The 26,190-nt window shown below is 38.4% G+C and overlaps 1 protein-coding gene and 1 long non-coding RNA gene across 4 annotated transcripts in view; one reads left to right on the top strand and one right to left on the bottom strand.

Moving 5' to 3' along the window:
- THSD7B (thrombospondin type 1 domain containing 7B) overlaps nt 1-26,190 on the top strand; it is a 528,825-nt gene that overhangs the window by 365,401 nt on the left and 137,234 nt on the right. Inside the window, exon 14 of the mRNA XM_087920301.1 lies at nt 10,451-10,714. Within this exon, the coding sequence (XP_087776427.1) occupies nt 10,451-10,714 (264 nt within the window). The remainder of the gene's footprint in view (nt 1-10,450; nt 10,715-26,190) is intronic.
- Nucleotides 1-26,190, bottom strand: part of LOC148128000 (uncharacterized) — a 76,675-nt gene that overhangs the window by 35,308 nt on the left and 15,177 nt on the right. The gene's annotated exons all lie outside the window — the stretch shown is intronic.

Raw genomic sequence — 26,190 nt, 5'->3', positions numbered from 1 at the left:
GCTGCAGTAGATTCAGTGGGTAGCACACGTATATACCAGAGTAGAATATTCCATTCTCCAAACTCTGAAAATATCCCTTATGTTTGATTTCACAAATGCAGGATTTTAGGATATTGAATTTAGTAGCTGGAAACTTCAAGCGTACAATAGGCCTGGAGTTGATTGGTTAGAAGTTGCTGACTCATGCATGAGGCAATCTACACTATGCTTGGTTGCTGGAAGTATAAAGCGGGGGAGTTGCCCCTTTTCCCGCCTTTATCTTCTGTGTGTTCTGTATACTGATTAATTTACCTCATGGTAATCCTGTGTTCCTGGTTATTTTATATTCTTTCCTTCTGGGTGATGATAAAGACTTCTGTGTGTGTGTGTATGACTACAAGTTTGTGTTAGTGTCTCCAACTTCATCTGGACAGCTACTATGTAATTCCTTGACACAGACATGTGTTTTAATGCATAAATTATTGCAAACTGTATATGTAATTGATTGTGAACTGTTGGCCTTGCTCAGCTGATTGCACATCCGCACACTTTTATAGTAGTATATGGTTCTGTATTAATCTACAAATACTACCAAGATTTACGGCTTTTCTGCAATGTGAGTCACTGTGTGTATCTTCCACAGCTGAAAATCACTCCTCTTGAAGTCACAGCTAGTCACAAGCTAGTGATTTTGGTTTCTAAGCATCGTGGAAGTGTCACTTAGCAACCGTCCTTGTTTTTAGTAAAGAAATCTGCCTTCTCTCCCTGAATCCTCACTCTGCTGGGAAGCAAGATGAATTAGTAGCAGTCACAGGTCTAACATATAACTGTCTTAGAGAAGAGCCTAAAGTCCTTTAGGAAAGATCCACTGGATAGCATCTCACAAAAAAGTTTTTCATTGGGTAAGGATGTTGCTACAATGAACTTTTAATGATGACAGCTGCTGTAGCTGCATCTTGTACTCAATACTATTATATTAGAAGATGAAGTGGGGTTGATTAGGAACAGAAAATGCTCATTTGAAGCAGAAAATCGCTAGTTCAAATCCCATCTCGATCGTGATCATACTGAGTAGGTGACAGGTGAACATTTTCTCAGCTTTAATCTCAATAATGGGTATAATGATAATAGAACAACAATATTGTTATCCCTTGAAGGCATATTATGAAAAACTACATATGGTTTGTAAAATGTTCTGAAAGTATTAAAGTATTATATAAATGTTTATCATAATTATAATAACATCCTTGCCTTAATCAGTCAGACATCTGTTGTTTAACTTGTCACTCCATCTAAGGGAATTTCTTCCAGCAAAAAACCACAATCCATCATCTTACTGTTTATCAGTGACACGAAATTGAGCATTGCTGACTAGGGAGGGATGATTTCTGTCAATTTTGCTTTTGCTAAATATCTAACCTTTCCATCCACAAATTATATTTGGTTTAGCTGTTTAGCATTTAGGAATTAGGAAAAGTCTCTATTTGTGCATCTGTATCTGCTCTTTCTTGCATATCTTAAAGCTACACATGCTCTTTGTGGATGTGCTATTATAGGATTGAAAGGACAGCAGCGTAAAATGACTGTGCATGTATAATTGGGGTAGCCACATAAGTCACATACAAGCCTGGGAAAGGATGTAGTTGCTTTAATTATTTTTAAAAGGATGCTTCATGCACTCTTTCAAAGGATTTGCATAGCTCCAGTGCTTTGTGCACAATATTTTAAAGCATTGTTCTACAAGAAAATTGCATTTTTCTATAAAAGCTACATTTTTCTGCGTATGTCCCCTAAAGTATATATCTCTATGGTTCTTCTGTGCTCTAGAGAGTGTAGTCTTGAATTATGACAACACTTTTTCAAATCCCTAGCTATTGTTTGTTGAAGATGGGTACAACATTTGGCATTTTCACTAAAGTTAAAATTCCTTGCAACTTAACGATTTCTGGTACAGGTAGTCCTCGACTTAAAACAGTTCATTTAATGACCATTCAAAGTTACAACAGCACTGAAAAAAGTGGCTTATGACTGCTTTTCACACTTAGAATCGTTGCGGCATCCCCTTGGTCACATGATGAAAATTCCAGGGGTTGGCAATTGGTTCGTATTTATGATGGGTGCTGTATCCTGAGGTCATGTGATCAGAGTTTGCAACCTTGTGACAAGCAAAGTCAATGGGGAATCCAGATTCACTTAACAACTATGTTATTAACTTTAAAAATGCAATGATTCATTTAACAACTATGGCAAGAAAAGTCATAACATGGGACAAATTCACTTAAATGTTTCACTTAGCAACATAAATTTTGGGCTCAAGTCATAACTCGGGGACTACCTGTAGTTGTTATATGAACTGGATAAAGACCATTCTAAGGAAATTTTTGACACAAAATGTTACACTTCTTTAAAAACTGAACACACTGATGTCTACATAGTTTGAAATTATGGTGTCGCCTCTTGCCCAGAATCATGGAGATTAAATTCTAATTCTTATCATCACAAAGAGTTGTAAATTATAGGTATGTTTGGAAGCACTATTCAACACCAATAATCTATGTCTATATATAAAAGCGAAAAAGCACTCATGCATCATCACAAAATCTCCAGAAGCGTAAAGCCTACAAACTTGAAATTTGGCACGTATGTTCCTCTTGGCTTCTTGGTGCTCGCTAACTAAGGATTTTTCAAAATGACCAGAGCATTAGTATTTCTATTTTTATTATTAACATGCTCTGATGCTAAGGAGTACTACTCCCCCTCTCCACCTGAAAAGAAATCTCTTCCAACGGCAGTTCAGCTAAGCTACACCCAGGCTTCTTGCTGTCTCCTTCTTGCTCACACAGCAAATACTGTTTCAGTTTCCAAACAGCCCTGAACTCTTTCACACACTGACAGGATGCCAGCCAGATGAATACCGATGGATGCTGGTAGGCAGAGGCACAATTTTTTCCCCTTATTTTCCTCCCCCAAAACTTACCCGGTCACATAGTTTCGTAGCGAAGCATTGGTATCCTGGTAGTCCTTAATAAAGGAGCTGTCGAGTCATTAAAGTTTCCATGGAATAAAGGGATTGCAGGCTATAGTGGGCATTAGAAAACATCTTGGAAGAGGGCAGTGGTAACTAGTTCCAAAACTGACATCAAAATCTTTATTCTAGTTTCTCTCTTGGGGATAAGAAATTGATGAGCAGAATGGAAGAACTAAAATGAGGAAGAGAATTTTCCTGAAGCGAGTCGGTTAAAAGGCCTTCCTCCCCTCCCCTTCATCTCAACCAGATCATTCAAGATTTAATATTACTTAAGGAAGTCGCCTAATACCTCTAGCTCACTCTCAATTCACTTGTTTTTTCTCCAGCCTCTTCTCTTTTGAATATACGTTCTCATAATTAGGCAAACCAGACACATTTCTTACTTGCTCTACAGCTATTTAAGTGACTACTTAATAATGAACTCCTTCCCAATGGCATGGATTAACATTGATTCTAGTTTTGGCTTCAGTAGCAAAAGTGTCTTCAGTTTTATGTATGTTTCTTTCTAACATTCTGTAACAAAAACTAAGAGTTGGGAATCTGCCAATTCTACATAGTTGTTCAACTAGAATAGGAGTTTAATCTAAGTGTCCCAAATCCTAATTTAATTTGCTTCCTCTTGCATAGTCTGGGACACAAACACACAGGGGAACTGGAAAAAAAATCCTCTGCACTGTCTTTAAAAATTGGCTTAATATTATCTATAGTATTTACCTTATCTACCTAATTTTATATCTTCTTTCAGGTATGTAACACAACTTTAATCATATCACTGTTCTCACAGGAACAAATTACAACTTATTATTTTTTTAAAAATGAACACTTGAAAATTCCTACTGGACTTTCTTAACAAGGATTACAAATGTAATGAAGTTACATCATAAAGAGAATCAACATGAATAATAGCAATAGTACATTTAGTGCAAGAGTAATTCTTACTTAATGACCCATGCTTTTGAATAAAACATTACACAGAACTTGCAAGGATGTTAATAAAAAATGAATACCTTACCTGCAATGATGCAGCAAGATATTAAAGAATAGTGTGTTATGGTTGGTTGCAAAGTCATCCAGATGTTTAGACTGGATTTGGCATTTTTATCCACCTAACTAGTCATTCCCTTGGACTTGAGATAGGTACTGTATTTTTCAGTCTATAAAATGTTCTGGACCATAAGACACACATTACCTTTAGAAGAGGAAAACAAGAAAAAAAAATCTGCCTCTGTCTCCCAGCATCCTCCTAACATTCATCTGGCTAGCATCCTTGCAACAAACAGCCTGGTCAGCTTTAGCACATTATCACAGCCCCAGCACATGGCTCGTCAGGGCTCCGCTCTGTTGTACCTGCCAGCAGTCAACTGAGCTGAGCTGCCGCCACTATCAGGGAACACTGGAACCTTTGATGCCGAGCAGCCGATTGGCAGTTGTATCGGTCTCCCTGCCCATTCACCACTGATCGCCGCGGCCCATTCGCCGTGGCCTATTTGCCACCTGTTCGCTGCGGTGAATGGGCACGGAGATTGGCAGCAAATGGGCCGGTTATGATCGGGCCATGGCAAACAGGCAGCGGTAAATGGGCAGGCGATGGCAAACGGGAGGGCCGCAAATGGGCAGCGATAGGTAGCAGCAGCAGTGGCGATCCCTGCCACCTAGAACAACTGATTGGTGGTATTCTAGGAGGCTGATCCAATTGCCAATCAGCTCCAGCATTCCCCATAGGCAGCACACCAACCTCCCTCCCCCCGCCGCAATATTCGCTCTATAAGACACACAGACATTTCCATCCACTTTTTTGTGGGGGGGGGGGGAAGTGCGTCTTTCAGTGCGAAAAATGCGGTAAATGTTGATGCTTGATGCTGTTAAAGATACTGTCACAAGATGACAGTATTTTAATCTGCTCATTTTCATCTACTTTTTCAACTATACATTCCCACCAATTTTTCATTAGCAGTACATGATAATTTTTACAGATGCTCAGTGAATCATTTTGGCAACTGTATTCTGTCGTTGTTTATAATCAGTCTGCAAATTTCTTGCATAAGCTGAGTACATGATCTATTGCTTCTTCTGCTTCTTTGCACACTCTGGACTTTAAATCATTATTGATCTGGTTTATCACACAGTCAGTCAGACCGGATTTGGCATCTTTACCCATCTATTGAAAATAACAGGTGTTGTTTGACAGTGCTAAAGGTATCTTTGGAGGGTGTAAACTGTTCCAGGGAAAGCTGCCTTTTTCAAGTGAGTGGTGGTGATTTGATCAGTGCCCATGGTGTTCAAGCGGTGCTTCAGATTTTTGGGGGATTGTACCCAAGGCACCTATCACTATTGGTATTACCTTTGATTTTTTTTTTTTTTTGCCACAGTCGTTCTACTTATTTTTGCTGCTTTTTGCATTCTGTGATTTCCTTCAGTTCTTTCTCTTTTCTTCTGCTGTCTCCAGGTACTACCATGTCTGCTATCTAGATTTTTTGTTTTTCTTATTGACAATTGTGAAGTCTGGGGTATTATGTGGCAGGTGACTGCCTGCTTGAATTCTAAAGTCCCAGGGCACTTTAGTTTGTTCATTTTCTATGACTTTGTCCATTTTGTGGTCCTACCACTTCTTACTGATGATGCATGGCAGTTCTTGTTAAGCTGAGGACTCTACTATCTGCATCTACCATATATTCTGAACTATTAGGGAGGTGCTGTCTTCACCCTCTTTATCTCGCTCATAATATGTGTATTGAATTGCCCCTTAGTCCTCTAGAATGCAGCCCCTCCCACCTGGAAATTTATCTCTGCACTATATTCCATCATAACAATAGTTTTTAAAAGTCTTTCACTACGGTCTTTGTATTACGGACTATTGGGCTCTCTAAAAGTTTATTATATAACTAGGAAAATACTTTGGGAAAACCGTTGGAAATATGTGAGAAAAAGCTTTTATTTGCTGTAGATAGGATGCTGATTACCGTATTTACCAGACTATAAGCCGCTACTTTCCCCCCCACGCTTTGAACCTTGAGGTTTGTACAACAATGTGGCTTATCTATAGATTTTTTCTTCGCTAACTGCCATCGGGGGCGCAAAAACGTAACAGACGCAAGAGGTCAATGCAAAGAAGAAGACGCTACCCGTAGTTTTTGGCGCACTCAATGCATATGTATCTGCGGCTTATAGTCTGGTGCGGCTAATATATGTAATAATATTTTTTTCTTTTAAAATTTAGTGGGTGCGGCATATATTCCAATGCACTCTATAGTCCGGTAAATACGGTATTTCTTTTCTAAACAAAATAAGAAAGCAACTTAAATAATGTGATCTGCTGTTTGCATTTCCCACCATATTTTAATGCAAACAAGCCACACAGAGTTGTGGTTTCTGTGTCTTAATTAAGTTGTTGTATTTATTCACATTTAGTTCAAATGATACAAGCATCAGCAACAGCCATGGCTTTTTCATAATATATGTGTTAGGTCTTTCTTTCCAATAAGATATTACTTTTTTTTTTCTCATAATCTAAAATTCGATGTTCCCCAAGCTCTTTGAAACTAGAGGTTTCCAAAGGGTGGAAAAATCTGTTCTATAAAAATTATCCAACCTCCCAGCAGATACACCAAGCTACAATTCCCTAACCCTTTTTGCTTTTTTGTTATTCCTATTCAAAAAATATTTACTTAACATATGAAAAGGTATTGTTTCAAATATAAAAATAGCTTTGGTGGATTTTTTTTTTGATAGCAAGAAAGCTGAAAGTAACATTGTTCTGTAATAATTGTACCAATTCATGAAGAAAATTGTCCAATTTGGAGGCATTTAGGGACTATCTTCCTCTTCTGCATTTTAATGTTAAACATGCCCAAAATTAACTTGCTTCTTACTTCATGTTTAATAGCATATGTTTTCTTATGTTTAAATCTGTGTGTGGTTTACCCATTTAGTATAACTCATGAGAGAAGCCTTCCTCAAGTATACGCATGTTCAATCTGAGGTTACATGATTTTGCAATCTGTAAAGAAGATGAGAGTTAAGCCTTATGTTCAAGCAAGGAGTATTTATTTTGTTTAATTTCCAACATTTTTCCCCAACTTAACAGTTTTTTTTTAAAAAAATGCTTTAAATGATTTGTATTCAAACGAATGAAACAAAACAGTATTTAAAGCTGCAGATACTTGGGGGAAAAAAAGAATTTTAGAAAATGGCTCTAAAATATTAACACATTAATTGCCAAAAATGGGAAGTAGGCAATTCTGTGGGAATCTCCAAGTGGGAAAGTTCTGTAGGAAAAAATTACTGGTTTGTGTGGCATTGAGTGAGCAAACAAACAAATTGACTGGGGAAAAAAAGATTGGCAAGTTTTGTAAAAGACAGTCTTGGGCACTGAGGCGCAAGCTCTTCATAGGGTTCCTTACAGGCATGTTCTCTGATGTTTCAAAGAGTGATTCAGTTCGAAGGAAGCTCAGCTGAAATACCCCCTGCAAATTGAACGTTCAAATATCTAGGGCAGTTCAAGGCCCCCTTTTATAGTACTGAAAATCTTTGAATTGCTTCAGAGATTCAGAGGTGATTCATAGAAGTGATGGAATCTGAGCCTGCTTTCAGGAATTCTGCTTTTCTGTCTGCTAGAACCCATTTAAGGGGCTCTACTTGATGACAAAGAGACAGGGAGACTTTGCTGCTCTTTTTTTTATCTGATTCTCTTTTTTCTTATATAACCTTTTCATAAATTCATACTTGTTTGTCCTATTCTCCCTTAACTGATAGTCAGCTTATCTAACCTGCAGAATAATTTCCATTAAACATGTATCAAATCTATCTGAAGTTTTCTAACTCCTTTTATAGTTTTCATTGTCCTTTCATATTCCAAACTTTTCTCCAAAAAGTTGCTTTAAAAAGTTCATAAAAATAATAATATTTCAGTTTTTATTCTCCTACATTTGGTTTGTTTGGCTTGCTTGTCCTGTACTGAGCAAATGGATTTATTGCTTGTATGGGTAGGGATACTTCTTTAAAAATATATAAATAATGCAAGCTACTCTTTTATTTTATAACGTGTTACATGGGAAATACTAAGAACATAGATACCATCTCAGACTTTTAAAAAATGCTGCCCAACACCATGTAACACACCAGAAGAGATTAACATGTCAACAACCTGGCTCAGGAAGGCTTCCTTCTTAGAAAAGTATGTGAATGTGAGTCAGGAACTCTGTGATCTTTAGCAAAAACTTAATTTTCCTACAATTTTTGAAAATTTGTATATTGACTTATGATATTTCCCCACTGGTTCAATCAAACTTCTCTATAGGCTGTTTGCTGGAGAAACTAGAAGTTGCTAGGTTATCACGTCTTCTGAAGTGGGGGGATGGGGGAATAATTAAAAAATGTGAAAAATAAATGGTTGATGGGTCATCTGCATGAGGAAAATGTAATTCTGTTTCCTATTTCACTTGATTTTCAAATTCCACACATTACCTAAAAATATTTATCAAGGTAAAGCAATGTTGACATCCAGGAATTTTTAGAACTTAACATCTAAACCAAAAACGAATAGCAATTGTTATTTTTTATAACAGACATACAGTTCCCTTGTTTAGTTCCCTAATCTACAGAACAATATGATACAACAACCACTTCTAGGCCTTGGGATTCTCTTATATGTTAATAGAAATAATTGTGACCACAAATAAATTATTCTTGTGACAACTTGCCAGAGTTTCGTACATTACCACAGCTTGTTTAAAAACTAGCTTTTCAATAGTCTTTTGAATTATTATGGTCAATGAGTGGAACACATTGTTGTCAAGCAAAAATTGATCATTCTATGGCTCCCACAACCACACTGTCAATATTTGGTACCAGAGCATACAAATGGTACAATTTCCTCCTATGACAGTATGCATAAACCAGCAGGCAAATACACCTTGTCCCAAACAAGCCAAAAATTAAAATATTCACTCCATCCCTCTGAATAACATCATTACATTATCAATGTGCCATCTGTAACTCCTAGTTGCCAAAAATAATAGGAAAAAATATGATTCCCAGATACTAGAACATGTTGCCTACGTCTGTTGGCAACATTTAGAGGATACCATACAAATAAGTCTGCTCTTTCAGAATAACAAGAATAATAGAGTTGGAAGGGACCATGGAGGTCTTCTAGTCCAACCCCTTGCTCAAGCAGGAAACCCTATCCCATTTCAGGCAAATGGTTGTCCAATCTCTTCTTAAAGACCTTCAGGGTTGAAGCACCCACAATATCTGGAGGCAAGCCATTCCACTGATTAATTGTTCTAAATATCACAAATTTCTCCTTATTTCTGGGTTGAATCTCTCTTTGATTAGTTTACATCCATTGCTTCTTATTCTGTCTTCAGTTGCATTGGAGAATAGGTTGACCCACTCTTCTTCGTGCAGCCCCTTAGATATTGGAACACTGTTATCATACTGATATTTAATCAGAGCTTAGCAACTTTTTCAAGTAGTAAACCCTATTACAGGAATTCATTTGATCTTATGGATTAAATTTTAATACTTAACATGACTAAAGTCTCATGTGATTTCATGCGAGAAAACAAACTTCATAAGAGACTGGGTTGTCTCATGAGCTCTGTATTATTTTAATTTGTATTTTTAAATCATTTTTAATAAAATATTTTGGCATCACAAATGGATGTTTCAGAACTTCTGTTCTAGTAAATGGAACCTTGTGGTTTCTGGCATAGATCTTAAATTCATTGTGTTGTCCCAAACTGCTGACATCCTGATTGGCCCAGATTTCTATAAATACATCACAATATCTGAGCTAATGTAATAAATAATGAAGAGTAATAGGTTAAGTATATGCCATAGTATCTTTGGGACGTTTGCCTGACCGTCTGTGTTAGAAAAAGTCTTGGAAAATTGAAGTTCTTACTAATTACTTAAATGCCAAGTAATTTCGAAAGATGGGCCTACTATTTGTATGTGGAAATTGTGTTCGGTTAATTTATACAAAATTTATACCAAAGATTCAAAGAAAGAGAGGCAACTCACTCTTCTACATTTGTAGGATCCCCAACTATCTGTAGGCGGCAAATGGAGAATGGTACAATAAAATTATTTTCTTCAGATAATTTCAGAGGGGGAGAACAGGCTTTTGTTTTCTTTTTCTTTTGTACAAAAGCAATCAGATAGTTGTTCTCCTTGTTATTGTTTTGTGCTTCATCCAAAAGATTCTCTCCAAGTTTCTTTAGGTTTCCTGGTTGCCCTGGAGATATCCCCATCGTCTTAGCTCTCCAGAGCTCTGACAGGAACTAACAGATGTCTTTGAACCAACTCTGCTGCCGTATTTACATTTCAGATGGTTTGGTTCTAACTGTATTAAAACCCTTCAAGTATAAATAATATGACATATTGTTATCAAAAGCAGCAGATGTTACGCTAACAAGCATATTTTCCTGGTTGGAACAGGAAGAAGCAAAAAGCGAGAGAAGTGCCAGAATACCGAAGTCTATCCTCAGCTTGAGACGGAACTCTGCCCTTGTGTAATATTTACCTCCCAGCCTTATGGAAATTGGTCGGAATGCATCATTGGGGTAGGAAGAACAGAGCTGCAGTTGGAGATGAGATTTCAGAGACATGGCAAAGAATGTGGAGAAGGTGTGCGCTTCCGAGCACTTGCCTGCTATGATAAGACCGGCAGAGTTGTAGATCCCTCTCGGTGCAACCACTCAGGTAAAAGAGCATTGAATGTATGTAAAACATCACACCTTGAAAGGGAGTCATTTGTAATGCCTCCTTTGGCAGCCAGATAATGTGACACTCGCTGGAGCAAACTTTAATGTTATATAATCCATCCCATCACAAGGGACAAGAAAACAGAATATTAATTGTGTGACCACATTTACTATATTGTTGGCCTTTAACGAGATAACTCTGGAAGACCAATTCATTCATAACATCGGTTAATGAATATCTGTAATGCCACAGCTGAACAGAAGTTGGTTTTTAGATGGGCAGACATTAATGGAAAAATGTTTCTACTTCATTGTTTTAAACTCAAGAGAGGACCACGGTATAGATATATAATACAAGCTAAATATAAAGTAAACTATATCTCACTTCTCTTGCTCTAGATGTCAAATCCGGCTAACTAGTCTCTAATTACTTTGATACTTTAGTAAACCACTCGCTTAAAGAATAACAGTATGGCTTCCTGCCATGCTTGACTTAGAAATATTATTTCATTAGGTTGGATAGCTCCGCTCCAGAAAGAAAGCAATTTAAAATTTTGAGCGGTGTGGAAATCAGCAATTGTCAATTGCATAAATATCATCAACTGGAGTTACATCAACAGATGTTTTCCCGCTCCAAAGCTGGAAAACGTTTCTCAACATATCATCATCATATTGTTCCCCCACCCCACCCCTTTTTTTTGGCATGTTGTCACATTCTGTTTCTGTTGTTGTCACATTTGTTGTTAATAATTAGCACTGTTTCTGACCCTTTAGTCTTGTCTTCACTCAGCCTATTCTTTTTTGGTTTTTGTCACGCATTGCCTGTTTTCATCAGCATGGGGTATCTCCAATGGGAGGAATAGTCTGTTGACAGTGTTAGAGTTGTACCCATCGATTTTACTGGAATGAGAATCGGGGGGGAAACCAAACAGAAGGAGACAGGATGAAGCTCCTCCATAATGGGGGTGTTCATTGGAGTACAACAATTCCATTCTAGCAGTGACAGTACATTCACACAAGATAGTTCTTCATGAATCACTGCACACCTTTCCAAATTTTGCCTTTTAAAAGATTGATCACATGAGAAAAAGCAATACAAACAAATCATTTGCTGGGTAAGGCTTCTCTATATTTTCATAGCGTGCGGGCAAAAAATGTTAAAAATGCTGTATTATTAAATATATCAGCATGCCAAAATTGAGAGATTTATTTATGGTTGTGCAGTTTGTCCAAACGAGCATATTCATTTGTTTCACTTTATGCATCAGCATTTGTTGAAGTATTAGCTGTTATTATGAGATACTAAAATAATAACCCCAGCAATATCTACAATGAAATAGGTATCTAATGAAACAGATATTTGCATGTTACAAATTGAAATACAGATAGTCCTCAACTTAACAATCACTATTGAGCCCGCAATTTCTGTTGTTAAGTGAGGCATTTGTTAAGTGAGTTTTGCCCCATTTTATGATTTTTCTTGCCACGGTTGTGAAGTGAATCACTGCAGTTGATAAAGTTAGTAACCCAGTTGTTAAGTGAATCTGGGCTCCTCATTTACTTTGCTTGACAGAAATTTGCAAAAGGTGATCACATGATCCTGGAACACAGCAATGGTCATAAATACGAGGCAGTTGCCAAGCATCTGAATTTTGATCACAGGGCTGCTACAAAGGTCGTAACTGTGAAAAACAGTCATACATCCCATTTTTCAATGTCACTGTAACTTTGAGCAGTCACTAAATGAACTGCTGTAAGTCAAGGATTACTTGTATTGTCAGAATCCATTGAAGAGCATGAAGGAAAATCTATCAACAAGTAATCACATAAGAAATTCTTATTTTAGATTTCATCTTAATTTGTGTGTGTTTTATTAGAAATATAATCTTCTCTGGACTGTTGGGCACTGTTGTGCTTCGGATTTTACATATTGTGACTAGATAACAGATTTCCTGTCTTTTCAGTTGCAACTGTGGCCTTTAGCCAGGGGTGGAATTCTACCAGTTTGCACCTATTCGCTAACATTGTTGCTAACATTCTAAGCAGTTCGGAGAACTGGTTGTTAGAAGAAATTACTGGCCTAATCCTGTAAGGAAGGCAGGAAGGAAACATTCTGGTGTTGCTTACAGAAACTGCCTCTCCGTTAACCCTTATTACATTCTTGACAGGACTAGACTTCCTGTCTCAGGAACTTCTCTGGAGTTTTTTTTCCCCTCCTTTGCTGGTACTTTGCTTGTGTGGAGTGACCATTCAAAGTTACAATGGCACTGAAAAAAGTGACTTATGACCATTTTTCACACTTACGACTGTTGCAGTATCCCCACAGTCACGAGAGGCCATGCGAGGAGATGCGTGCCTTGATGTGAGTGTTATTGAGTTGGCCACGCCCAGCCAATAACATGACCACCAAGCCATGTCCACCCAGTCACATGACCACCAAGCTACGCCCACCACCTAAGCCATGCCCACAGAACCAGTTGTTAAAAATTTGAATCCCACCCTTGCCTTTAGCCTTAGTTGGTTTCTGATTGGTGTAGGTTGGTGAGGGCTGATTTGGGTTGATGCAACCTATATCAATCAGGAAGCAGCTCACCTAAATGGCCAATCAGCAGTCAGGATACTTGGCTATAAAGACAGTAATCCAGCCACTCCCTGCTCAATTGCAAAGCACTTTACCTTTAAAGATGCCAGGTTGATGATATGCACGTGGAAAATGCAGAGTGCAATTCTCCAGTAAAAGAATAAGAAAAAAAAATCTTAAATTTCACGGGATTTCCACAAGTTCTGTGGTACGCTATTAACAGTCATGTTCATATTCCATACTTCCTCCTGCAATTTTTTCCTCATGGCGGCATGCCCATAAAATAAGTGGAGCTGAAAGAGACTGACTGGCACTGGTTGAGCGTAAACTTGAATCTAAATCTCCTCAGTTTTTCTCCAATTTTTTTTAATCCAAATGCTACCCTGGCTCTCTCATCCTTCCTTTGGTGCTTGTAATTTACACCTCTTCCAATTCCAGCTTTTCTCACACTAGTCCAAAACATTTGTACATAAATACAGAATGGTAACATGACAATAAGCAAAGGATAAGAGAACAAAATGATAATTCACATCCTTTGAGAAGAACAGGCAGAAACAGGAGACTTGTTGCTGTTAAAATTTACATCCAGAGGATTTAGTTATTCGCTTGTAATTGAGCACTAATTTTCATTGCATCAATAAATAAGACCCTCTGTTGAAATATATCACAGCAGAGGGAGCTTCTGCCTTTGAGGAAGGCAGAATCCGAATGCTCAAAGGCCTTGTAAATGTCAGGAAGGGCTCTGGAAGTTGTAGTTCAATACTATCTAGAGACCAGTCCGTGTACTTATTTTATATTCAATCCAGGTATGTTTCACAAAAACATCTTGAAACAAAAGGATCCTGGTTTGCTTCTATGGGAAGTCTTGCCACTGTTGCCATTGACCCCTGGAGTGATGTGTGGAATTCTGTCAAAAGGCCCTGCATTGTACAAGGCAGCTGGAGGTGCTGTTTTCCAAATATACAGCTGCCTCAGATTTCTTAATTACAATGATGAAATATGCTAGTCGTGGAAGTAAATGAGATTAAAGCCAATTAGTTTACATGTGCATCTGCTTCAAAAGCTGCTTGCCTATCATATTTTATTTCCAAAACCCTAGCCTCCCTTTACACAAACTGTTTAACATGCTGGCATGACTTTGTACAGCTATAACAAATTTACCACATAAGCAAAGAAATACACCATTGCTTTTATTAAGTGAAGATTGCATGCTTCTTGATTACATTTCTGGAAATCTACCCTTTGACCAAAGAAAATTCTCCTTATTATTCAGACTCCTCTGAAGCCTTTATCTTATTTACTCTGGCCTGCAGCCATAATGTTTTATTTTTTGCTTATGAATGTGTGTGTGTGTGTGTGTGTGTGTGTGTGTCCATTTATGCGCTCATGCAATTCATCAGCCTCTCAATATTTAGTATAAATATATGTTTCCTTAAACATCTTTGAGTGCTTTCTGCCTTGGGCTTCACAGCCCAGCAAGATTACTGATGTGGGAAACTGTCCAGTCATAAGGCAGGCAAGCGGAAAAAAATTGAATCATAAACTGTAACCACTAATAATTTAAAAAGCTAATAAAAACTCAGTAACCAATCTGCCTTCTAGCTCTACGCATTATTCTACCCACAAATCCCATGAAACGGAAGTTTCTGTAGTTTCACTCCTCTCCTTTTAGTTAATGCTGTGTCAGTGTTTGCCTGCCACTTTCTCAATCATTTTTTCCCCCTGCAAAAGGGCTTTCTGCATTTCTGCTGTATACTCTGGATTCTTGAGAATTCTTTTTGAATTTCCCTTGGGGAGATCTCTGCAGTTAATGTTATTTTGGAGATAACAAAAGATAAAGTTGCTTGTATGGTGGGGTTTTTTTTTTCCTTTTTTGTTGTTGTTAAATATTTCCTAGCAGACTAAATCTCCTTAGGTCTCTGTTGTACATGCTCGACTGAAAAAAACCATGAAGGAGCTTTCTCATGTTATCTTGCTTCAGGACTGAATTGTCACTGAGGAAGTGAAAGAGGCTGCAGACCACTGGAGGGGCATTTGAACAATGAAAGCAAGTTACTCACAGATCTACTTTGGTCACCTTGTCATTTCATAACTGGAAGAACCTCATCCTGCGCCCATGAGAATTTTGCAGAATGTCTTTCTGTTAAATAAATTTTGATATCAGTTCTACATTAAACATGGCTGATGGAGAGTGGGGGTGTTGCAGCAGTCTCGGTTTCAACACAGAACAAGAGACCACGAGAGGTGGAAGAATTCAGGTTTATTTGCGCAAAGCGTTCAGAGCATTAACATGACAAATTCTGAACCCCCATTACATGCTGGGGTTAGTTCTTTTATACTTTATGATGATTTCAGCCCAAGCCTGGGCGTTCATCTATGACCTATTTACCAAATATGGATTTTATGCTTACAAAATACCTAAAAACATATTTTGTCCTGCAAACAAAACATAAGAAAGAGGATGTGGTAGAGAAGACAGGATGTCTGTAAGTATATGCTATTTTTACCATTATCTTACACTTACAAAAATGCTTCTTACAGACCTTCCCTTGATTGCAGCTTCCTTGTTCTTCAACTTTAAATACATTGTTACTTCCTCTAAATAGATTTCCTAATTCTTTAGCGTAACACAGACAGAGTTGCCCTCTGTCCCTATGACCTATAGATCAGAGAGTTATAATATGCTCAGGAGCTAGCTAACTTATATAAAATATATTCCTTCTCTGGTCCTTCTTCATTCCCCCCTTTGAAACTTCACCCAAATCGTAGATTTATTGTGTAGTTTCAGATTCCCGGGAAGGAGGACATAGGGGAAAGAGTTCCTCATAAACACCGACAGGGTCCTTTACCATAAGAGCCATTACCTTTTCAGTAGTTGTCTTTTCAATTAACAACGAGACAGAACGAGAGATAGTACGTATTAAGAGGGGTATCACACATGGCAAGATGACACAAGCCCCAACCAGGATCCCTACAAATACAATGATGGCTGGGCTTGATATTCCTTAGGATTCTTCCAAAATGGGGTAGGCACTGCTTTGTCATTTACATAACAAACCAGGCCCTGCTTCCCCTGATAACGATTGACAAATATCTCAACCCTCATTACCCCTGTACGCTTAGTGCCATTACAAGAGGTCGGAGGAGACCATGTGGTATGTTTACATCATGGCAGGGTGAAGTCTGTGCACATTGTGGGCTTTCCTACCCTGTAGTTAAGACCCCCCTTTCCATCCTTACATTCCACATGGATGTCACACTTCTGATCTCCATGGAGGGAGTTCAGGGTACGGGGTACCCGATTGTGGCGGACAGGGACCCATGGGGAACGGAGAAAGTAACATCTTAATGTTTCATTTTGTACACATTGCCAATATTTCGTCCCTTGGTATTCACATTGTGGGAGACTTGTGATATGGCAACCTGGAGGCCTAGTGTTGGTATATGTAAAGTGTCTCCCAGTATTACGAACCAGGAAGCAATCAACGCATTGTTCCGTTTTCCTGGGGTTTATAACTGGGGGAGGTTCATCATAAAAAGGGTCAGGAGAATACCATTCCTCCAACTGCTCTATCTCTTGGGGTAAAGGATCGTCTTGGGCTGGTTTTCCCTTTATCAGCGTTGAGTAAAGATACAATGAATTAATCACCACACTTAATACCAGTAATATGGTTACAACCCAGACAGATGGCATAAGACCCCTTCGGATACAAGCAGTTTCCCTTAACCTTTGACGAGGCTCCATTTTCTACTGTCCTCCCCTCTCCCTTTTTCCCAATTCCCCGTATTAGGAGAGTCTAGCACGTGACCTAAGCCGCCAGGGGAGACTCTCCGAAATAGGAGTAGTAAGGGTCTGGTGGTCTTCGCCTCCCGTAGGTAGAGGGACAGCTTCCGGAGTGTCACCACTAGGGGAGGGCAATTCCTCTTCGTCTCCCGTAGGTAGAGGGACAGCTTCCGGAGTGTCACCACTAGGGGAGAGAGTCCTCTTCACCTTTTTAAAGGTCAACCTGAGTGGAAGGTCAGGCTGAGATTCGACTTTCCAGCAGGCAGGCGCAGCTAATTTAACCCGAGACCAATGAACCCATGATTTAATCTCCGCTACCTTAATAGCAAGGGGAGAACACATAACTACAGTATAGGGGCCCTTCCATTTGGGAGACAATGTTTCCCGTTTCCAATCCTTAACCCAAACCTCCTGCCCTGGACGTATGTTGTGGGGGAAGTTACCAAAACCTGAGGTTTACATGTTAACACATATTCCTGTAATTTATGGATAATTTCGTTTAGGGCTTTAAGTTGTCGTAACCTAATAACATCAGATACATTCGTGATGTCATGCATATCAAACCTAACCAAGTTAGGAACCCTGCCATACAATAATTCAAAGGGGAGACGAAATATCCCTGCGTGGTGCACAACGTATTGCCACCAGGGCTAGAGTCAAGGCATCGGTCCATTTGAGATGTGTCTCCTGGCATATCTTTGCCAGCTTGTCCTTAATTGTTCGATTGATTCTTTCCACCCGGCCCCGAAGGGTGGAAACTACAATGTAATTTCCATGTAATACCTAGAACTTTTGCTAGCTGCTGTGTTGCCTTGTGAATAAACTCCGGACCATTGTCCGAAGAGATCCGGGAGGGTAACCCATACCTTGGTATTACAATATGAAGTAATGCTCGAGCAACCTCAGTGGCCTTCTTTGTGTGTGTAGGTACACATTCTGGCCAGCCCGTGTATGTGCAGACAATAACCAGCAGTGCATTATAAGGGCCACAACGAGGCATGTCGGTAAAGTTAACCATCAAAGAGTCGAAGGGGTAACAGCCTCGGGGTTGGTGGCCCATTGGTGGCTGCGGGCCTTGCCTGGGGTTATTGGCTGCACATATTTCACAACGGGCACATACATTAGCTGCTATGCTGTTAACTCTATCTATATATACCTCCCTCCTAAGCGCCTTTGTGAGGGCAGTCTTACCTAGGTGCAATTGCTTATGTAACTGACATACAACATCCCAGGCCAAATGAGCAGGAATATACACCCTCTTGTCTGGTAAGACCCACCACTGGCCTTTTTGGTGTGCCTCGAGTGCCTTTAGCCGGTCCCTATCCTCCTCCGAGTAATGGGGTTGGGGATGAGCATCGGGCACCCATATGGCAAGATGCTTTTCAAGGGGAACAAAGTCTAATCGGGCTGCCTCACGTGCAAATTTGTCAGCTCTCTCATTCCCCCTTTGTATATCTGTCACCACCCTCTGGTGGCCCCGGCAGTGCATGACTGCTACTTTGCTCGGAGCCCACACACTGTCTAGTAACCGCAATATCTGGGGGCCGTACTTTATCTCTTTCCCCCCTGCAGTTATTAATCCCCTCTCTTTATACAGAGCCCCATGGACCTGGACTGTGAGGAAAGCGTATTTGGAATCCGTGTATATATTCACTGCCAGCCCCTGTGCCAGCTCTAGAGCCCGGGTGAGGGCATGTAGTTCAGCTAATTGGGCACTAGTTCCGGGAGGGAGTGGCTTTGCTTCCCAGACCTCATCCAGTGTGACCACCACATATCCCGCTTTTCTCACTCCCTCTTGTAAGTAGCTGGTGCCATCAGTAAACAGAGTATAATCTGGGGAAGGAAGGGGAACATCCTTCATGTCAGGATGACTAGCATAAGTTTCTTCAATAGTCTGGACACAATTGTGTTCTACTGCTTGTTTCAGGCTCAGGTAATAATGTGGTGTGTATATATGCAATTGTTGACCAAAGGTTAGCTTATTTGCTTCCTGAGTCAAGATTGCTGTGCCAGCCACTGCTTTAAGGCAGGCTGGCCACCCCTTGGCTACATTATCTAGTTGCTTGGAGAGATATACTACCGGCCGGTGCCATGTCCCCATCATCTGGGTGAGGACGCCTATTGCAACGTTTCGCTTAGTGTCAACAAACAACTGAAATGGTTTCTCCAAATCCGGGAGACCTAAACTGGGAGCTTGAAGGAGGGCTTGTTTAAGGGACTGAAAACTAGCTTCTTCCTCTTTACTCCAAAAGAGGGGGGGCCCTTTCTGCCCCTTTCGTAGCTTCATAGAGCGGTTTTGCAATTAGGCTAAAGTTGGGAATCCAGATGCGGCAGAAACCAGCCGCACCCAGGAACCCTCGTAATTCTCTCCTGTTGGTTGGAACAGGAAGTTGACATATGGCCTCCTTCCGCTCGTGGCCCAACGTCCTCTTCCCTTGCTCAATGTCATAACCCAGATACCTGACCTTTTGCTGAACTAACTGTGCTTTCTTCCTAGAAGCTTTATAGCCCAAATCTTGCAGTAGTGAAAGTAAATCAGCTGTATTTTGCCAACACGCATCCTCTGCATATCCTGTTACTAATAAATCATCCACATATTGTAAAACCACATCTGGGGCTGGTACGTGTAAAGCCTCCAGATCCCTGGCCAGAGCTGCACCGAAAAGTGTAGGTGAATTCTTAAATCCTTGAGGCAGCCTGGTCCAGGTATATTGCTGCTTCCTACCAGTATTAGGGTTTTCCCACTCAAAGGCAAATAAATGCTGGCTTTTCTTGTGTATGGGGATGGTAAAAAAAGCGTCCTTCAAGTCTATCACAGAAAACCACTGGGCCTCCCGAGGGATGAGTCCCAATATGACATAGGGATTGGGAACTACTGGATGGATTGTTATAGTGGCTAGGTTTACAGGCCTCAAATCCTGAACAGGGCGAAAACGACCATCTACTTTGGTCACCTTGTCATTTCATAACTGGAAGAACCTCATCCTGCGCCCATGAGAATTTTGCAGAATGTCTTTCTGTTAAATAAATTTTGATATCAGTTCTACATTAAACATGGCTGATGGAGAGTGGGGGAAAGGGAGAAACATACTTACCATCTTCATTACTTGTATGCTGCCCTGAGTCCCCTTGTAAGGGAGATGGACGGCATAAAAATTTAATAAGTAAATAAAAATAAATCTTTATATGCTGCTTCCCTAGATGTTCCTGACACTGAGTAAACCCCTGTATGGGAGCAACTAATTCTTAAGTACATTGTGTCTACTGTCAATCTCAAACCTGTGACAGCAGCTCCCAACAAGATAACTTAATTCTCAGAGAATCTCATTAGTCCTATTTACTGCAAGGAGATGGGGGTTAAGTTGAAAACTGCATATATGCTTTTAGACCTAATTTATAAGTTAATATGTTAAGACAGCCTTCTTCGATACCTTTGATTTTCTTTCTAATTGTCTGTTGACTTGGAAGAAGCTTGCTTCATGTTTAAAGGTAGAGAAAAAAGAGATCCCTGTGCTGCAATGCGTAAGAAGTGTCTATTTCCATTCCAAGTTGCAGAGGATTTAATTACGAGAGAAGGTATTTTGAATTTTTAATAGTTACAGAACTGAGGATTCACTCTGCACAAAATGTCTGCCTCATACAGAATAAAGTCATTGCAATCCAGGAGTCGGTTTGATTGTTAGTTGGATTATATTCACACGATCAGACAAATGCTTGTAAATTTATAGTACTTCCATCAAAACTATAGTAAAATGTATATGAATGAACAAGTAAAATAAATGCCCCAACCCCTATATACATAAATATAAAAGCTGATGGTATCAATTTATCTCTCAAAAATTGCTGTTTTTAATAGCTGGTGGAAAGCCAACCGCAATGGAGCTGATCAGATTTCTAATTGATTGATTTTGTATCATCAAGTCAGTCTTGACTCTTAGCAACCACATACATCGATTTTTTCCCCCCATAATGATCTGTCTTAATCTGCTCTCTTGTAATGGTGCATTCATTGCAACTTAACTGAGCCCATGTACCTTGCTGCTAGTCAATTTGTTCTTCTCTTTCTTCCCATCTTTACAAGCATTAAAGCTTTCTCCGGAGAGCTAGGTCTTCATGTAATGTGTCTGAAGTAGAATAATTTGCATCTGGTCACTTGTGCCTTAAGGGAGAATTCTGGGTTGATTTGATCAATGATCCAGTTATTTGTTTTCTTGACTATCCATGGTATTCTCAGGAGTCTTCACTAGAATTCAAAAGTGTCAATACTCCTTCTATCCTGCTTCTTCAAAGTCCAACTTTTACTTCGATAGAAGTAATATCCTGCTTCTTCAAAGTCCAACTTTTACTTCCATAGAATATCACAGGGAAAACCATTGCCTGTGTAATTTTTAATCTATTGTATATAGGTATAGACACATCACAGCATTTCATTATATTTTCAAAGTCCTTCGTACTTGCATTGCCTTTTTCTAATCTACTGTGTATTTCTTGACTGCTCGTCTCTTTATTGTTGTTAGTTGAGCCTAAAACACAGAAGCCATTCACTACTTTTGATATCTTTATTGTCAGTTCTAATGCGGATTGCTCTAACTTTGTCATTAGTTTATATTTAATGTTAGACTCCTTTTTTTACTGTGCTCCTTGACTTTTATTCATAGAGCTTACAGAACCTGTGCATTTTCAGCTGTAGATCAGAATTCTAGGAGGAGGTTACTCCAAAATGAAAGTGCACCAGTAGGAAATCAGAGCCTGTGGGCCTCTGCCCCCTTTATTTCTCAGAAGTTGGAAACAAAACTAGATCTACACAATATGTAAGAGTCAGACAGATAAGAATGATTTGAAGTGAACCATCCAGCAAATATCTCAGTCCTAAGACTTTAGCAATCAAGACCAGCAGTTTAAACTACATTTGGAATATGTGGGCATGGTACCTTTATGAAGTACTCATGTTTTATGAGTTAAGGGAGGAGGAAAGGAGGAAGAATCCGGTCTTCTTAGAAACATTCTGTGTTGTTTAGTTTCTTAAACATTAGAGGGAAACATCTTAACATAATCTGATCTGAAACAAGGAAAATATGGTGCTTTACCGTTGCAATGGATCATCTAAAGAACTCTGCAGTGAATTTTGACTAATATCTTTTTATTTTTATCCAGTGGTTATATATTTGAACCTCCTCCCATGATATTGCCTGTATATTTATCGGATATATAATTTATCTACAAAACCCCATGATAACAAATGCTGTGTGAGAATTAATAGCTATTTACTCCCGTTATTCTGTTGATAATCATTTTATTTCAACTTTTCCCTTTAAGATACTTACTCTTTGCTGAAAATTAATTAAGCCGGCTGTCACGAGGTAGTTGAAAACTGAAGTTTGTTTGTTTTTCCTGAGCTGAAGAATTCCTTTGTAATAGGTATTCAAAATCATCTGGCAAATTTCCCACATATAACATGATGCTTTGTTCCCTAATGGGATAAACAAATACCTGTGGAGATTTTGCTTAATGATAGGAATTCTTTTATAGAGTTTATGGAGTTTCTTCTTAATGGTTTAACTATAGATTCTTTTTGATATGCAAGTGTAAAGGACAGGTATGGATCAATATATTCCAACATGGGAAGAAAGAAGATGCTAATGAATAACAAAAAGAAAGAAAGATAGACCGATATGCATGTGTATAAAGAAGCTACTAAGAGAAAACATTGGTATGTAAAATAGTCAACCAAATTAGTGTACATTTTAAATTAGACTGTTATACAGCTTAGGGAAGAATTGCAATATAGAGCTATTATGGAAAAATGGTTGTAACTATCAATTTGTTTTCTGACTCCAGTGCAAAAGGGCAATAAAATGCAGCAAGAAAAGATAAATGATATCAACCAATTTTAGTATTTATTGCTTTTGCCCTTCTCTATAAAATTAATTTTATCATGGCTTAAGGATCCAGACAGTTTTAACTAGTTACCGGTATTCTAATAAAGCACTATAACAGAAAGCCTTTTAAGGATCTCTCCTTGTCATAAACAAATTCAGCGCAAAAGCCATCAGCCTGTTCTGCCAATTTGGTTTATAGCTTTACCTCAGTCTTTGCTTCCTATAGCAAAGCAGCATGTGTAATTTCATTCTTTGGGGATAAAGCTATTCAACTTTCCTTTTATTTTCTTAATACTGAGGGATCTGAGGATAAAAATTTTTTTGACAGAGAGTAAATAGTTGGAGTATCAAGCTCAGACAATAAAAACACAGATATAACAAAAATGACATAAAATAGAATAGAATAGAATTCTTTATTGGCCAAGTGTGATTGGACACACAAGGAATTTGTCTTTCTGCATATGTTCTCAGTATACATAAAAGAAAAGATACATTCATCAAGAGTCAAGGATCATAAGGTACAACACTTAATGATAGTCCTAGGGTACAATAAGCAATCAAATCATACTAGGAAACAGTCAATATAAATCGTAAGGATACAAGCAACAAAGCAACAAGCAACAAAGTTACAGTTATTCAGTCACAAGTGGGAGGGGATGGGTGATAAGGAGTGATGAGATTAACAGTAATAGTAATTCAGACTTTGTAAATAGTTGGACAGTGTTGACGGAATTATTTGTTTAGCAGAGGGATGGCTTTCGGGGAAAAATGTTCTTGTGTCTAGTTGTTCTGGTGTGCAGTGTTCTATAGCGTCGTTTTGAGGGAAGGGGTTGAAATAGTTTATGTCCGGGATGTGAGGGGTCTGTAAATATTTTCACAGTCCTCTTTTTGACACGTGCAGTATGCAGGTTCTTGACTGAAGGCAAGTAATTGATTTTTCTGCAGTCCTAATCATCATCTGAAGTCTGTGTCTGTCCTGTTGGGTTGCAGAACCAAACCAGACAGTTATAGAGGTGCAGATGATAGCCTCAATGATTCCTCTGTAGAACTGTATCAGCAGCTCCTTGGGCAGTTTGAACTTTCTGAGTTGGTGCAGAAAGAACATTCTTTGTTGTACTTTTTTGATGATTTTTTGATGTTAGGTGTCCATTTTAGGTCATCTGATATAATAGAACCTAGAAATTTGAAAGTCTCTACTGTCTCTAGTCAACAATACTGTGTTGTCTAGTATTGTAAGAGGTGGTAGTATGGAAGGGTTTCTTCTTTTTTTAAATAAAGTTTTATTTGGGTTTTCACGCATACAAAATACAAGTAAAACATCTTTTTTAAAAATAGCATGGTCCCGGGTTGGACTTGTTTATACAGACACAAAACTCAATTTCATGCTCCTTTTTGTATTCTGTTCCATATCTTATACTATTTTACATTTTCTACATAGTTTTTCCCCTCTTTTAATTTTCTCAATTTTATTTTGATGATCTCATCTCAATTCAAACCATTATATTTATACTTTTGTCTGTTCTGTTTCAATTTCATATTATCTTTTCTCATTAAACAAATTTTCTCCTGTAGTTACTAATTGGAGTATGACACCTTTATATCTTTTAATTACATCCATTCAACTCTTATTTAAACTTCAATATATGCCTTAAGTTTATGACCTTCAATATAATACATAATATATAACTTCCAATCAAATTCTGCTTGGTACATTCTTATAATACACACTATATTCTTTAAAAAAAAAAGAAAGATTGTAAATATGTGTAATTATAAACCCTCATTCCATTCCAGTTCAATTCTATCATTAATAATCATTAAAATCTTAATATCTTTAACGCTTCTTTTCAATTAAATATCATACTTCCTTAAAAACACATATAATCTCCATAATTAATTTTTCCCTTATTTCTCTTCACATATGTTTTATAAATCATTAAATATACCTTTTGCTACATTTATTTATTGACAAGCATTCCACCGAATTACGATAGCTATTTTATCAGACATTTTAATCATATTTTGTTTCATATTTTCCAAAATTATTTCTGCTTCTAATATAACCATACTATCTTACGTACCTTTGCAGAATCCCTTTTTCCTTTAAGTTTTCACCCATTATCTCTAAATAGGCCTTCTTTCTCTATATTTTGCTTCTGTCCTTTATAACTTCTTTTCCTTTCTTTCTTCCCTCTCATCTTCTCCCTCCCCTTTTTACCCCCTTGTCTCTCTAGTTCTAATTCTCTCTTCTGCATTTCCCTCTTCTGTTGCTTTCTGATTTTATACTTATTTTTCACTCTATTTTTTTGGGGGGGGGGAGTGTTTTTTCCAATCTTAAACTTTCCATTCTCTTTCTCCCCTTTCCTTTTTTTCCCCCATCTAAGATTACTTGTTCATTAAAGATGGATTCTTTTTTGTTGCAATCTTCTTGTTCTGGAGGCATTTCTTGTTGTTTCTCATAATTCCAAATCTCCATTTCTAAAAATTGAAATACGAAGCCAAAAGAACCTCTCCCTTCTTGTGCATCTTCTTTGTACTTTTTAAGTTCCATTTTCAGTTCTTTGAAAAGTGGAGCCATTTTAAGCAGTTTTAAACAGCCACCTGATTGATTTTAGTCATTCAAAACAAAAACCAAGAATCCAGAAGTCATCAAGTAATCCAGATAGTCCCGAGTTATATCTTCTTATTTCTTTTTCGACTTTCTCTTCCTGGGGTTTTTGTTGCGATATTTCAGCTAGAATGTATCTTTTGGAAGTCTTGTTGAGATTTTGCTGTAAGTTCTTTTTTAATTCCAGGCATCTCCTTCCTTCCAGATCCTACCCTTTTATTCTTTTTCTCTCCTTTCCTGTTTTCAAAAGCTTTTAATTATCCAGAAATCTTTATTATCCCTTTGACTTTTTATTTTCAGCATTAAATGCCTATTGATGTCAAAGTGGATTTTTTTTCCAATTTCTTGCTTAAGTCTCTTAGCTGTCAGTATAGGAAAAGGAGAAAACCAAATCTTTTCCCTTTTCTCTCTCCTTCACAGCTTAAAAATCTTCTTACGGAACAATGTTATTGTTTTTTAACAGTTTCAGTTCCAGGGTACCTTATTTGTTGCTTTTGCTGTTTGACCCGGGCAGCCAAAACTTTCTCTTCTTATCTTCCTCCTGCACCTTCTTTCCTGGTCAAGTTCTTCTTTGAGGTGGCCATTTCTGACCACCACCACTGCAACCGCCTTCGGGAAAGGG

The sequence above is a fragment of the Pseudonaja textilis genome, chromosome 1 (genome assembly GCF_049901715.1).
Source record: "Pseudonaja textilis isolate UNSWEBS1 chromosome 1, rPseTex1.2, whole genome shotgun sequence".
NCBI lineage: Eukaryota > Metazoa > Chordata > Lepidosauria > Squamata > Elapidae > Pseudonaja > Pseudonaja textilis.
Note: the sequence above shows the minus strand (reverse complement) of the source record. Positions and strands in the feature narration are given on the sequence as shown.